The sequence below is a fragment of the Diadema antillarum genome, unplaced genomic scaffold, assembly GCF_040938485.1.
Source record: "Diadema antillarum isolate AM-2024a unplaced genomic scaffold, OU_Dant_1.0 seq00001321_RagTag, whole genome shotgun sequence".
Lineage (NCBI taxonomy): Eukaryota > Metazoa > Echinodermata > Echinoidea > Diadematoida > Diadematidae > Diadema > Diadema antillarum.
This window is the reverse complement of record NW_027272092.1, coordinates 130,673-146,995: the sequence shown is the minus strand read 5'-3', so window position 1 is coordinate 146,995 and position 16,323 is coordinate 130,673. Positions and strand designations below refer to the sequence as shown.

The window sequence follows — 16,323 nt, the reverse complement described above, 5'->3', positions numbered from 1 at the left end:
ATGTCAAATTAACAATGCTACCGAGTCTCGATGTTCTTTTCTTTTTCTCTACAACCACATACTTGATAATGTTAGCACCAATCAGTTGCCTTTTTTTTTCAACCTGCCATTGACATTTACAGCATTTCGACACATGAGGGCCAACAGTTGGTATAAAGTTATTTGAGAAGCACTGTACAGCCATACCATAACTCCTGTGATTTCAAAACTGGCAATTAAATTGTATAGGATGTCAGGTTTTTGAAATTCAACTATCAAAGCAGGTAAGGATGCACGGCTGAAATCATCCACATGTCTCAATGAGGGCAGAATGCATTCCAGTTTTCTCAACAGATATGGGAGAGATTTGTAGTTCATTTTGTATGGAGCCGCCTTCGGTCAGAATCAGTGAAATTCCGCAAATTTTAAAGATGATGTCATATCTCACTTCTGCTACTTCATTTTGCAAGGTGCCTCATATGGTTGTTGTTTATAAAAAAGGGCTCTATTAAAAATAATATGTCCCAGATAATATTGACATCAAAACAGATGATATCATACACAGCTCAAGCATCATTTATTTATTCATGTATTGTTATTATCATCATTATCATTAATAATTATTAATACTAGTAGTAGTAGTAGTAGTTGTAGTAGTAGCAGTGGTACCATTACCATTATCATTATCATTATTACATGGTCATGTACTGTCTCATGTACAATCAGGGAAACTGCAAATTTTAAAGTTGATATCATATCTTACTGCCGGTAGCCAACTCAAACACCACTCACTTGCAATTTCCTCGGGAGAGAGGGATATCTTGGTGTCGAGTGTCTGATTGACAAGGAGACGAACGCTGTCGGGCTCCGCCCTGGCCCGCCCCAGGAAGTAGGTGATGTTGTTGATGAGGTCCTTGAGGTCTGTCTGGCCTCCCTCGGCCTCCTGCTTGGCCATGAGGGCAGCATCATACGCCCTCTGGGCGTCGTCCAGGGCGGCACCAGTCTGGTCCTTGGCTTGCATCATCTGGAGAGGACACCATTTACTACAGTCAGCAGGAGTTGGGATAATTTACCACTCTGACAACACTGACAAGGCAAGTTCAATATACAAGTAAAGAAATTATTACTGTTGTTTTTGTTTTGTTTTTTTAATTACCTCTTTCCACCACAGTTCACTGATACAAGTGGTATAAGGTTGCATGAAAGATGGAATTTTCTGCACCCTGCAAAGTGCTCCTTAGAGTAATCACTTCACTCGTACACAGTTGAAGATTCAATGAAAATGCTTATGGTCCAGAAAAAACAGCAGTCTAGGTCCTTGCTTTCCTGCATGTATCTATAAATTCTTAAAGACATAAGTCATTCACGTATGCTGCACACTCTGATTGATATTCACATTATTCCATCAAAATACAGAAAAAAAGGAAATATCAAAATATGCTGCCCAATTTGCAACCTACAACTTTGTATGCATATTTCTACAATTTACTCACATACTTTGCAAATTTGTCCTTTTTGTATTCATCAGTGTTTATAATGACATACCACATTTTGAGTAAAGATGGGAGATGAAGACTGATGGAATTTGGCTCCTATGGTAATGATGTGAAATGTATTGTCTTGTTCATGGTGCAGTATGACACTTTCAAAAAATGGTTTTTGTTTTGGAGTATTTTGATATCAAGAATGTAATGTGATTTTGATCACATGCATAATATATGACCTTCATTACTGAAGTGTCCTCCCCACTTACTAGTGGATAGATGAAATGGTTTGTGATGATCTATCGTGCCTTAGCAGTCATATTTTCCAAAAAGCTTTATGCACTCTTGCATTGAAGATAGGTGGATAATGCCTAGCCCGATTTGTTGATTATTAAAAAATTGGTGCCACATTGTAGCAACCAAGACCATGTATGCTTTGAGACTGTCACACTTTCAGAAAATTTTTAAGTAAATACTGTAAAAGTGGAAATGTTCATAATGTTGAAGTTTTCGCACATTTCGAGAAACCACAAACTAGCACGAAAATAAAAGCATGCGAACATTTTTGCTTGCCGTATATTCCCGTACCTAATGTCTGGATTCTGCGGAATTAAAAACATGCGAAATTCTTCTCACAAAAATTAGTTGCGCGAAAATATCCACTTTTACAGCATTTCACCTTTTTGTTGTTACAACTAAAATTGTGCTATTAGGGTGTTCTTTTACACATTTCTCATGCATAAATCTACATTTTTAAGACAAAGTTCACAGTTCTGCAGGCATATAAGGACTACATTTGCCATTCAACTTCGTACCTCTTCCAGCAAGCTGTCGGCCTCTTCCTTCTTGTTGTCCAGCTTTCCATCTGCCTCTGACGCCCTCCTGAGGGCCTCCTCCGCCTTCTGCACAGCGCCATCACAGCTCAGTCCACCACACTGTCCGCAGCCAGCCCCTCCACAGATATCACAGGAGTCCCCTGGGGAACCACACACCTGGCAAGATGGACAGAGAGCGAGAGTGAAAGAGCACGCCTACACATATACTGTAGTATTACCCCTTGACCGTCCACTCCAGTTATGGTCAAGCCTTGTGCAATGTTTCCCATACTGCTTCACCAGAGTTTCATTCATTCATTCAAGAATATGGCACAATGTGCCTGGTTGATACCGTTTGTTGACTACTGCTGGTCACCTTGGTCAGACCATGAGGGGTCAGCATCACTCGCCCACTCATCAGTGTAATAAACAAATAATGCATGGTAGTGAGTCTATTCATGACCAAATGAATAATGCACAATGTGGCTCAGGATATTATGCACGAGGCCCATATCTTAATTGACCTTTGAACCCTCCATGCAGAAAGGAAATATTTAACTTTTTTTTTTAATCTTTTAATTATTACCATCATTTTTCCTATTTCACTCATTTTCTTTCATTCACTACAATTCATGATATTAATATTTAGCTTACCTAGTGGAATTCATGGCCAGGATTGGCACTTCAACTTATTTTCTTAAGACGTCTCACCATAACCTGTGGCCTGTCACCCCTGATTCTTCTACACTGCTAGCACAGTATAGTATTCCTTCAAAACAGATGTATCTAGGTATCACATGAAGTTTTGGAGAATTTCCGTCTTTGTGTACGGGTAAGCTTTTGGAACTTATGAACCTCTGGAACCATGAAGTTTCAAAAAGTGACTGTGGTGATGAATGCCTTTTGCTCTTGAGCGGGAATGTCTATCCTGTTTGCTCCCCCCCCCCCCCCCGATAAATAAATAGAGAACATTATTATATGTCACCTGCTCATTGATGGTAGCCAGTTGGCCCTCTAGCCCCAGAAGCTGGTTTTCCACATTGTCCAGTCTGTTGAGGTAGGCATCGCGTTCCTGCTGCAGCGCCGCATTGCGCTGGCCAATCAGGTCCTCCACCTGCTGCCGGATGGCTTCTGATTGGTCCACCACACCCCCAGCCGCGTCAGCCTGGCCCTGGGCCTCACGAGACCTGTTCTGACTCTGCAGGATGCTGTTGAAGGCACCTGGGTGGGGGACAGAGATGGAACAAAGGTAATTGCTATCTGGCAGACATACACTGCAAAACCAGATAATTTGCATGAGCATGAAACTTTTGCATAATTTCAAAATGAGCAAAGATTTGTGATTCGATTACAAAATGCATTGTATGCCAGTGGTGATTCGCTATAAAGGCTGTCAACTCCAAATTTCAAAAGTTTCTAGCCATGAATGTTTCTTGTTTTAGAGTGCCTTCATTTCACTGATACTTCAGTGCGTGCCCTTTGAACATACCATCCACCATTACTTGCTATCAAAGTAGTCCATGTGGCATTGAGAGAGGTTTTCCTCATCTAAAACAAACAGGTTTCAACTCTGCCTGTGTAAAGCAGGAATGGTCCATCACAAACAAAAAGGATTTGCTCTTAAAGCTAAAAGAACACTTGCACTGCATGATATATTTTTTAAAAAAAGGATTGTATAGTTTTGGTCAAGACCTAACTTCAAGTTTCTAATATTTCTTGTCAAAATACTGAGAAACCTCTTATGAAATGTGAAATAGCATGCAATTCCATGAGGAATTCAATGTTTATTTGATGAAAATTGGTTTTGAAATGGTTGAGATATCCATAAAGAGCAATTCTAATAAAAATTGGGACCCACATCACTTTATTTTAATACTTTGTTTTTAGATGTCTCAGCCATTGCAAAACCGATTTTCATCAAATAAACTTTGAATTCCTCTTAGAATGGCATGCTCTGTACTATTTCATAAGTTGTATCGTGGTATCTTGCAAAAAGTTAAAAGCCCATTCTGCATCTCCACCAATACTATACTGTCCCTTTATCATTTATTATCCTGTCTACAATTATCAACAGCTCCCTGACTGAACATCAAGTGACTACTGAATTCTAAAATGACATTTTGGCAACAGTCTGGAGGTTGCAACTGATTGACAAATTGCCCTACATCGACGTAAATAAGCACTGAATTGATCAGTGTTTTAGTAGTAGCCATGATAAAAAATCATGGGCGTACGTACTCAGCAGGATTTGAACCTATAGGACCTCCTGATAGGTTCAAATCCTGCTCGAGTACGTACGCTCATGATTTTTTTTATCATGGCTACTACTAAAACACTGATCAATTCAGTGCTTATTTACGTCGATGTAGGGCAATTTGTCAATCAGTTGCAATGAAAACATCTCGACGGAAGAACTTCGTGAATTGGAGTCTGGAGGTTGTTTACAATCAATTATTCTTCACGACATACAGAAGTGACGCACCCTCCACATTTGCTGCCTCCAAATCAAATATCTCATTCTCCAGTCTCTCAGCATCTGCGCGGAGTTCCTGAGATTCCTTCTCAAGCTCGTCCAGCTCGCGGTGGGCGCGATTGATTTGGCCGCGGGTGCGGGTCTGGTCGGCGTCCAGGGTGCGAATCTTGTTGGCATAATCATTAAGAGTTGCCCTGCAAGTGATGGTAAGTATCAATGATTATGAGCCCACTTATACATGATGGAGACAGCCCTTGTCTACATGTCTGTTCCACTGACAAACATCATACATGAATATAATGGAAATCCTGCTGACCTTTTATCACTAGCCAAACCTATCAGAAGATGGAATCAAAGTATTCCTTAAAAACAAAGGCCACAGAGCAGATCATTAAAAAGTGTAGGAATAATAATGAAATTTGTTGAATCAAAAAAACTGGAAAACAAACTCACTGTTGCGAAGTTTCACCAATCATCAGTTGGCTTCTTTGGGCGAATGATGCTCCAGATGATGGAACGGCCCTTAAATAGTGCGAGATCGTGCAGAGCAAAAGACAGCTTGGGTTGTTGCAAATGACCAGGTCCCAGGCGTGTAATAAATTGAAACGGAGACCTCCTCTCTTGTTAAGTGTGGGTCTCTCCACTCTTTCCCAGATGGCTTTCTTAATGCCCCTCTCAAACCATTTGGATTCTCTATCCAGTATGATCACCTCATTGGTGTTGAAAGAGTGTTTGCTAGAGTTGATGTGTGTGTATACTGCCAGTGCGCTCTGCACAATCTCGCACAATTTAGGGGCCATTCCATCATCAGGAGCATCATTCGCCCAAAGAGGCCAATTGATAATTGGCGAAACGCCGCAACAGTGAGTCTGTTTTCCAGTTTTTTGATTCAACTAATTATTAATCTTGTACTTTGACTGGATGAATGAGAATTTACATCAGTCAATGATAATGATAATGATAATGAATAACATTTATATAGCGCTTAATACTGATGTTTCTAAGCGCATCGATCAAAAAAAAAAAAGTATGACATTAAAATAAAATACAGCATTATGTAAATATACGTATTATGATATAACATGCAGCAGCAAAACAACATAATTAAAGTTGAGTAAACAGATAAGTTTTCAACAATGACTTGAACTTATCAACGTTATCAGTATTACGAATATGGAGAGGAAGTTTATTCCAGAGAGACGGGGAAATAACAGAAAAAGCCCTATCACCATAGCGGGTGCAGGTGCGGGGACCATGTGATAGTTGGAGAGTGGAGGAAGAATGAAGAGAATGGGTTGAAGTGGAGGAGCGGAAAGAAATTCAGTCTTTAAGGTAAGATGGAGCAAGATTATTACATATCTTGTAAACGATAATGAAATTGGTTTGCCAGGAGATTTGGTGGAGGACAGTGTATCAAGTCAGACAAACAGCGACAATAAGGAGAAGTATGACACTGGAAATCATTATTCAAAGTAGTGTACTGCATTTCTGGAAATGTATGAAGGAGATCTGGATAATCCCAACAAGTTTCTTTCTGCTTTCAACCTAAATCTTAGAATACAAGGATACATCTTTGGGATTCAATGTCTTTCATTCTATTGTACCACTTCCAAATCTGTGGACACAACTGTGTGAAATTTCACCACTTCTAAGAAAGCAGTTACTTTATAGCACCTTGATCAAAGTAATGACAGTTAAGTCTGTATCCTTTACCTGATGTCATCGAGTTCCCTCTGAATGTTGTCGACGTCGTCCTCTGTAACCGAGGGCATTCCAATGAGGGTTTCCGCATACATTACTCTGGCTTCCAGGCGTTCAAATTCCTCATCATAAGCGCTGGTCGATCCATTGACTTTGATCTTGCGAGCAAGTTCAATGAGGGAGTCAGTTTGATCTACAACAGAAAAAAAAAAGATAAACAATGTGATCTAATTACATATCATTTTTTTTTTTTAGTACACACATCCTGGCTTTAGTTTGTCTACAGGTGTACACTGGATGACTGTGAAGTGAAGTAGTCTGTAGTCATATGTGTTAAACCTATCATAGAACGGTGATATGGATCCTAATAAAATGACTGGCTGAGAGCTATAACCTGACCACAAACACTCTTTCATGTTGACTAAAAGCCTTACTTTACTCTTCACTGGGTGCTAATATACTAATGACTGGTACTAACGGCCACTCATCTGCACCTGGTTGCATTGCCCGAGCATTACAAAATCAATGCATTCATTTCTGTGTGAAGATCAGTTAGGTTGGAGCTGGTACATACTGGCTTAGGAATCTCACGAGAACTCAATATTACCATTTCACAAAACAAATAATGCATATTACTTGGTTGGTCATTAATAAATATATCCACCCCCCTTAACTTTTGCACAGTCCAACACACATTGTTCTAAACTACTATTGGGTAGATGATTCTCACTAATGTCCTCTGTAATGTGCAATATTTGTACACCAATAACTAATGAGGAGGTATCAAAGAATAGGATTTGAGGTTGAATGACTCATATTTTTTTCACAGAAAAACATGTACACAGAAATAGACATACAAATCACAATCAAGTGAAAACACTTGAAATCATATCCAAGAGAAGAGAAGGTAAATAAATCATGTGAGAAAGTTGACTCACTCCTGAGATTTTGGACCGTCCTGTCCCAGTCATCGAAGCACTCTCCACAGGGTTCGCAGCGGGGCAGCTCTCCCGTCGTGCCGCGGGCACACTGGTCGCAGCGGTAGCCAGTGACTCCGGGCAGACAGACACACTGGCCGGTGGCCCGCTCACATTGGGAAGTGGCCGATCCCTGCGCGTCGCAGTCACACTCTGCGAGAGCAGACATATAACAATTAAATTTACTGCTTACCACATCAACAAAGGTGCAATAAAGTATGAGCTTTGATTTTTATTACAGCATTTTTCACACAATAGTATACAAGCTTTCAAACATTTGTTGTTGCATTTCTTTTTAAAGAACTGGTATTTTCTAGAGCACAGACAATTATGCCTTGATATTAAAATGAAAACAATCAAAATCATTTCAGAATGGAAAGTACAATGGGATATGCCCATCTTATATGCTAGACTGGGTGAAAAAGCCCTAATGCGGACATATAGAAAGTACATTTACAAAATATACATATATATATACAGTACTCTCCGCGTAATCGAGTATCGCTTAAACGGGTACTCCGTTTAATTGGGTAGAAATGTCAAAGTCAGTTCCAATGCACATCAAAATTACCTGATAATCGGGTTGCCTCTCCGCATAAATGGGTAAATGATTTTCTTCATATCTACTTTCTACCCACATTGTATCACAGATATAACACTTTAAGAAATCATGAATGTCAAACTTTCCACGTTAGCGAGGAGTCTATAGTCGAACCACAAAGTTTTATGAAGACATATTTGTCCATAAAAAGAGTGTAAATTATTGCTCCTGACTGAGCAAGTGTAAGGTATGTACAATGTGCCGTGCAAGCACGCGTGTTAAGCATACACTGTAGGTGTTCGGTGCAGTGTACAATGCATGTACATACGCATTGTGTGTGTCAAATGTGAAAGAGACGCGTTCTTCTGTTAATCGGGTACTCCGCTTAATCGGGTAAGAAACGCTTTGCCCGAGCCTACCCGATAATGCGGAGAGTACTGTATATATATATTTGTTTATACAGGTAAGCAAATACAACAGATATAGAAATCAAACAAAGACAACTAAACTGAGTGAACATTTCATTTACAACCACATCATGTCAGGGATACAAAACTATGAAATTTTGATGGCCTGCTACAGAAACATACCTGTGCAACCGACCCGTGGGTCACCCCAGTAGTTAGCCTCGCAATCACAGCACTCCTTTCCACCAAAGCCTGGTAGGCAGGAACACTGACCAGTATACTGAAAGCACAATCATAGGTTTGCCCTAAAATTACCTGCTACAGATGAACCTTTACACAGGAATGGTTAAAACTTGTACAAGGGGGGACAAATCTTGTTCAGAGCATAAAATGCTAGCTATATTGCACTGGGACTGCAATTTGTCTACAAAGAGTATTGAAGGAGCCTAGTATGTGCATGGTGTACAATCCAAACCACGAAAAAGTGAGACACATGATGATGTGATGGAGCTTTGGAGTCGTTTTGCTTGGACAGGCCCTCAGCATGACTCCAACTCCTGGTGTGCTTTTGGGATGGCTGATGTTAGGGGTAAATTGAGTGCCTATCATCTTGAAGGTGATATATGTCAATAAAAGGTGACTGTACACAAATCTGCACAGACTGCAAGTATGCCAGAATAAAAGTCCAACTTTTCATCGCAACAAGAGGACTGCCCCTACATCTCTCACAGGAGAATTACTTTCTTTACAAAACACATAAAACTGGCCATTTTTGGAAAACAGTCACCACTGGTTCCTAATATAGCAGATCAGCAGCTTGTCCATAAGACAAAATATTTCAATCATCTTTCAACTGATTAGTAGTTGTTTATCTTTGATGTGCTCTCCTGAGCAGTGGTGAATGAAGTTGACTGGCCTAGTAGGGGAATACCCTGAAAAAGTAACTTACATATGGGCACAGTTTCCAACTACAAAATAAACACACACATTAGTTAGAACAGTCACCTCATCACAACGTGGGGAATAGGAACCATAGGAGCAGCAGTTGCACGCCTCACAGCCTGTCCCGCTGGCAAGCTTCCAGTGGTTGGGAGCGCACTGGTCACATCTCTGTCCGAGGACGTTGGGGAGACAGGGGCACTGTCCAGTCACAGCGTCGCAAACACCGCAGTTGTTGTCCAGATCACAGATGCTGCGGTCAGTGCCGAGAATGTTACATTCACAATCTGTGGGGAGTGACAAGATCAAAGTAAAAAGACAGAAAATAAGTGAACAGAGAATTAAACTACAGCGTAAATTATTTCAACTTCAATACAGATGCAGCTTTACCTTCAATCAAAGTTTCATTAAATCCTTGGGTTCTGCCAGATTAATATGTTCAGTCTTGTGGACACTATTATCAAATTGGCGGGGCAAACAAGCTGCGGAGAAAAGGTGCATTCAAGAATTCGGTCAATGCAAGCTACATACCATACTACAAGACTAGAAAAATGCATGGTCTAATAGTCTGAAATTGAAAACAATACCCTCCCCCATCATGATTTCAGCACACTCACTGACCTGTTGGAAGTGAAAATGCAACCAAAACATTCATTTCTTAGTCAAACAGGAAATCATCTGAGCAAAACTTAATTTCTAGTGTTTTAAGCCAGAGTGGTTTTTCAGCCGGTTCTAGTTGACAACATCAAATACAGTGTACTCCTTGGATAACAGAAATTAATGTGTTGACCAAACCATCCCCGAGAAAGTGGCCAATGGTTACCTCTGCAGGTTCGTTGGATGGCATCACCGTAGAATCCAGGCGCACAGGTATCGCAGTTGAATCCTGCCGTGTTGTACAGACATCGTAGGCAACGGCCTGTGTTGGCATCGCAGTTGCCAGGATTGCTTGTTAGGGTGTTGCCATTGCAGTTGCAGAGGTTGCACGCACCACCCGGCTCATTGGGGTTTCCAAAGTAGTTGTTGTCGCACTGATCACACCGGATGCCTGCAGTTTGTAGTGACATGGTTAAATGACACTTCCCCATGATTTTCAGACTTTTGCTAATGTTGAAAACTGAACACCTATAAATTGGTTCTACTGGGTACAGAGTTTCAGAATTTATAGTGCTTGGGATGAGGATTTTGTACGTGGGTTGGTGGGGTTTTGTAGTTCACACCAAGGGCTTGGTAGCGTGGGGATTCTATGGAGTGTAAAGGCTGGACCAGTTCATATATACTTGAGAATCCCCATAACGAACTGTGTACAGTACAACTTTATCACTGATCTCTGCTAGTACGCATGCAGCCAAAGAATCTCAACTGCAGTAAGGTTGCTCACGGTTGTTCATGTCTATTACACTAATGCCATTAGTACACACTAACTCAAATAAATGCATTGCTGTTGTGAGGAATAGGCTTAAATTAATGACAATCGTAATATCATGGTTTTTGTTTTTGTTTTTCAAATGAATGAAAGCTAACGGGTTCCTTTCTTTCTATCGCATATTCCACATAAGTAATCAATGATAATAACATCTAAAATATGATTACAAAAATCCAATACGATGAAATGATTACTTGCTGTTGCAGTGAGTAGGTAGAAAAATTTATCGCCATAACTAGACAAAGCAATATCAGTGTTCACTTAATTTCTCAAGCCCACCTACCCCCTTCCCCCTCCCCCCTCCCCCTTTCTCCATCCAAGAAATGCTTTAAGAGAGGAGGGCTGCACACCTGTGTAGCCATTGAAGCAGTCACACTGTACAGTCTGCGTGCCCTGATCCAGCTGGCAAGTCTCGGCAAACTGGTTGCCGCTACCAGCCCCGCCCGGACACAGGCAGCGCTGGCACGGCAGGGAGGAGCCAAGAGTAGGATCGCCATAGTAACCTCGCTGACAGCTATGAACAGGTCAGGGAAGAAGATGGATATCAGATTATCGGCCTCCATTGAGAAGACATGATGAGAAATCACATATTTATTCTACAGAGAGTATGATATAATAAATTTTTGTAGGTCCTCAGTTGAAAAAAAAAAAATCACAGCAAATATCTAATGATTATTAAGAAATCAGAAATATCATTTGTTCCTGTATATGATGGGGAGTTTGCAATCTGACTAAAAATTCTACATGATAAAAACATCTGAAAACTTTTAAGAAATTATTGAATCACTATTAAATCTTGCAGCAAAAACACTAATTCATAAAGTGATTGTAATGGTTATTATGTATGTGCGTAATCATGAATCAAAAAGTTTAATAATGAAAGAAAAAAAGCCTACATTTCAGTTCCTTTACCTTTCACAGTAGAAACCAGCAGTGTTGCTACGGCAACCAATGCACTCTCCAGTCTGGGGGTCGCAGATGTCAGCGTGGCCGTTACAACGGCAGCGCTGGCAGTTGGGGAAGTTCCAGAAGCCCGGCTGACACTCGTTGCACTGCTGACCGTAAGTGTTGGGCCGGCACTGGCACTGACCAGAAACTTGGTTGCAGAACTCGTTCAGTGAGCCTGTGGTATCGCAGTTGCAAGCTGTGGTGGATTGAGACAGAGTGAGCCAACATTACTAGCCAGTTGTTGCCCTTCCATTCCACCTGTTTCACTTATCACTAAAGAGTTCAAAGTTCATGTTGTGACAGAGAAGGCACAAATGGTTATTAGCATGACACTTCATTTTACACTACAGAATGCTAATATCTAAGAAGAATGGATATCACTTTTATTACAAAAAAAAAAAACCTTTGCAACTGAAACTATGTGTCAGAATACCCAGAACTCAAAATAGTACAGTCTACTATGTCGATATATTGGGTCCCGTGAGATTTTCGTGCCAAAATTGATTTTTTTAGCTAACTTGGTCAATTTGGGGGTGCTGAATCGAAAAAACTTTGGTTCCATTTTTTCCGACCACGTCTTCAGTCGCCATTTTGAATTTCAAAATGGCCGCCATAGCAAACTGTATTTTGACCCAATTCTCACAATGTGAGCATTATAGAAGGTTCAGATTTGATGCAAAAAGCATGTTTGTGATGTCAGACATTCTGATACACCATTTTTTAATATTGTAGATAGCTTTGATACAATTTTTAGGCAGCCATCTTGAAATTCAAAATGGCCGCCATAGCTAAATATATGTTTACCTATATCTCAGGTTGTAAGCATTATGTAGAGTATAAATTTGGGGCAAAAAGCATGCATATCATGTCAGTCATGCTAATATATACATTCTTTTATTTAGTGATGGATCATTTTCCTTAGCGGCCATCTTGAATTTCAAAATGGCTACCATAACAATGTAATTGAACCGGTATCTCATATCGTATGCATTGTGTAAGGTTCTAATTTGGTGCAGAAAGCATGCGTATGTTGTCAGACATTCTGAAACATCTTTTTCTGAAACGATGGTTCATTTTGATATCAATGGTGGCCATCTTGAAATTCAAAATGGCCGCCATACCAGAATGTATATTTTGACCCATATCTCATGTTGTACGAAATACAGACAGTTCAAATTTCGGGCATAAACCGGGCTCATGATGTTGAACATTCAGATGCACTTTTCCCCTCCTTAAAATTTCAGATCACTTTCAAGGCTGCCTTCTTAAAATCCAAAATGGCTGCTTTCCAGCTAATATCTCTGGTTACAAGCAACTTTTAGACATATCAATGTTTATGGTGGTGTACAGTGTACATTCTTTAAAACACACACACACATAGGGCCTATACATTCTGTATTTAATGGATAATTTGTATTGGTCGCCACTCTTGAAATTCAAGATGTATTTCGACCATAATTGGTGCTGTAAGATCTTTAAACTGCAAACCCAAGCATGGTGAAACACTCATGTATAAATCAATCACTTCATTGAATATTGCGTAAGCGGAAGTGTTTCCTGTCCTGTAGGTACACTGTTGTGTTGAAATTCAAAGAGGCTGCCATTTAAAATGTTCCTTTAAAAGCATTGCGTTTGGGTAAAATTTGTGAATGGGAAATCATGGGATTTTGATGTTAAAAACAAATGACTTTCAAAAAAATTCTTAATAACTGTGTCTGATTGACTGAATAATGCCCCATTTAGACGATTTGGTTGTAAGAACTAACAATATTAGGCCTATATACTCTAATAATTCGTGGGATAGTCACTTAGATGATTAAATGTTTTCTAGGCTCATTCCCTGCACGTGCTTTTAAAGAAACAGCACTCTAAAGCTGTACACAGGGGAGAATTAGTTCTGTCAGGTCTGTCAGGCTGTAGAACCAGTGGAAATGTTACGAAGAATTGGTGATCCCTTAAGCTTAATGACGTTGGATCCAATCTTATATGGTGTATTTTTTGCACGAGCTGAATGTCTGGCCTTTTTCACAATATTCCAGAGATTAATATATTCTAATTCTCTCAGATACAAATTCTTAGTACAGAACATTAAAACTGCCCTTTTCATCTCTTTCTAGAGTATCTCCCTTGAATGTTTCTGATACCTGACTGCCAAACACCATATTCATCAGCTTCAAGGCAGTGACAATTTCTTACATTACCCTCGTGTGATGATCTTCTAAGTTGTGGAGGAATTCTGATGGATGCAAGCGCCGCAGAACTGAGCTATCATTACTCCTTTGTAGTTTTAGAATCATTGGCTGTACAGCAGTAAGCATCTTGAAAGTCTTGATACTAGTAATTGAAGGTGACTCACTCTAGGGCAATCAGGAAAAAGCCTACGTATTCCTTCTTCATTCTGTGTTATTCCAGAAATATGATTATCTAGCAAACATTAAATGTTTCAGTTTATGGCCAACAAACAAGCTTGTGAATGGGATGCCTGGTAGGGTGACCATAGCATTTCTTGCCATTGCGAGACTTTTCCTTGTTTGTCTTCATTCTTTTGAGGCAGCATCAAGTTTCTGAAGATCACCTTCAATTGCATCAATGCTTGCTTTTGTACAAATATTCATTGATTGGGATTAAATACAATCATTAACGAGGTTCCACAACGCAAAATAACGTGTTGCCCGAGAGGCAAAAACGAACCGTTTTAGCGTTTTGTTTTGTTTTTTTTTTTTTTGCTATACGGGATGTAACGCTTACACGCTTGCCCACACTATCGGACTGTGGTAAGTCCCCTCCACCCCCCCCCCCCTTACGCAGTTTTTGCCCCTCAGTATCTCTTGATGACGTTATTAGAACCTCATCCTTTCATATTGAAATTATGGCGGCTATTTTGAATTGAGAGATGGCTGTCATTCTGCGTGAACTGGAAATGAATTCAGTCTAACTACAATTTTGGCACATTCATCTAAGGCGCTTACCACAGTATAATGATTATGTTTTCTATGGCGGTCATCTTGAATTTCAACATGGTGGCCTATCTAATGATCCACAATTAGGAAACAGCTGTACTGGACCGTTGGACACCACAAGCAGGTGCATTCTTGAAAATTTGATGCTTCTACAATAATTGCAAACTGAGATATGGGTAAAAGCGCTGTGGCGGCCATTTTGAATTTCAAGATGGCGGCCTACAAACTCTACAAAGCAATCCACAGTATCAGAAAATGATATATCAGAGTGTCTGGCATTATAACGATGTATTTTGCACCAAGTTTGAGGTTTCTACAATGCTCACTTTATGAGATATGGGTAAAAATACAGCTTGCTATGGCAGCCATTTTGAAATTCAAAATGGCAGCCTACAAATTGTATCAAAACAATCCACAATATCAGACAAAGATTCATCAGAGTGTCTGACATCACACCCATGCATTTTACACCAAATTTTAAGCTTCTACAATGCTCACTTTATGAAATATGGGTCAAAATACAGTCTGCTAGGGCGGCCATTTTGAAATTCAAAATGGCGGCTGAAGATGTGGTCAGAAAAAATGGAACCAAAGTTTTTTGGATTCAGCACCCCCAAATTGACAAAGTTAGCTAAAAAAATCAATTTTGGCACGAAAATCTCACGGGATGACATAGTAGCCTCTACTAAAACTTCTTGTCTTCAGGAATCTCTGACAGGGGAGGTGCCCTTGTATCTCCGATGTGTCTATTGTTTTAAGGGTTTAGGCTGTCAGCATAGATTATCTTAAACTCAAGGTCATCTACATAACCTAATATGCACTTAAATGGAAGTACAAAAACATGGAATAGTTGCGAGTCTTACTTCAAAAGGGTGAAGTGTAAACTTGTCAAATATTTCTGTTGCTTTATTGCAAAGTTATTCACAGCAAATAAGTTACTGTAATCTAAATTTTAAAAAGGGGGGAAGGCAAGCCTTGCTGCTCTCTAGGCAAGCCTTGCTGCTCTCTTTTTGCAAAAAAAAACCAAACAAACAAATTAACACACTTGTATGTGACAAGATATTTCTTTTTTCACTGAGTAGTGTGAAAACAAAAAACGAAAAGCAGGAAGATAAAAGGACATTTCTCTCTCAAGAGGCTGCAGGGACAAACTGGGGCATGGAAAGAAATTTCTGGATGTTTAAATTGCCACAATGGCTTCATTTAATAGATTGTGTCAAACTGATGGAAAGGCCACTGCCTTTACTCTTGACTTACGAGTGCAACCCTCTTGGCCAAAGCCATAGGTTCCTGGCGCACACTGGTTGCAGGTCCGTCCAATTACGTTGGGCTTGCACGGGCACTGTCCGCCAGCCTCGTCACAGATGGCGCTGAGTGAGCCCATGAAATCGCATCCACATTCTGTCATTGGAGAATGGTAAATGAGTGGGATTAGCAGTTGGCAGAGGTAAAATACATAGCACTTGGTATCTTCATTGCAGAGGTATCTCAACTTCTGAATGAAAGGTATGGCTGTTGAACTAGACTGAACTGTTGAACTGTTGATCTTAAAGTTTTGATATAACATAGAGGTCAATATGACGAAGAACACACTGACAAGCACCTACATGAATAATCAGCTTGCAGGTATATTTGTCTAAAGCACAGTATTTCTATGGGGTTTGTGTAATTCA

The 16,323-nt window shown here is 40.0% G+C and overlaps 1 protein-coding gene across 1 annotated transcript in view; it reads right to left on the bottom strand.

The window, feature by feature from the left end:
* Nucleotides 1-16,323, bottom strand: part of LOC139708245 (laminin subunit beta-1-like) — a 45,757-nt gene that overhangs the window by 6,616 nt on the left and 22,818 nt on the right. Inside the window, exons 12-23 of the mRNA XM_071620216.1 lie at nucleotides 15,908-16,051; nucleotides 11,655-11,886; nucleotides 11,093-11,256; nucleotides 10,140-10,364; nucleotides 9,383-9,603; nucleotides 8,561-8,657; nucleotides 7,391-7,582; nucleotides 6,465-6,645; nucleotides 4,761-4,945; nucleotides 3,264-3,499; nucleotides 2,279-2,455; nucleotides 772-1,003 (exon numbers count right to left, since the gene is read on the bottom strand). Coding sequence (XP_071476317.1) covers nucleotides 772-1,003; nucleotides 2,279-2,455; nucleotides 3,264-3,499; nucleotides 4,761-4,945; nucleotides 6,465-6,645; nucleotides 7,391-7,582; nucleotides 8,561-8,657; nucleotides 9,383-9,603; nucleotides 10,140-10,364; nucleotides 11,093-11,256; nucleotides 11,655-11,886; nucleotides 15,908-16,051 — 2,286 coding nt within the window. The remainder of the gene's footprint in view (nucleotides 1-771; nucleotides 1,004-2,278; nucleotides 2,456-3,263; nucleotides 3,500-4,760; nucleotides 4,946-6,464; nucleotides 6,646-7,390; nucleotides 7,583-8,560; nucleotides 8,658-9,382; nucleotides 9,604-10,139; nucleotides 10,365-11,092; nucleotides 11,257-11,654; nucleotides 11,887-15,907; nucleotides 16,052-16,323) is intronic.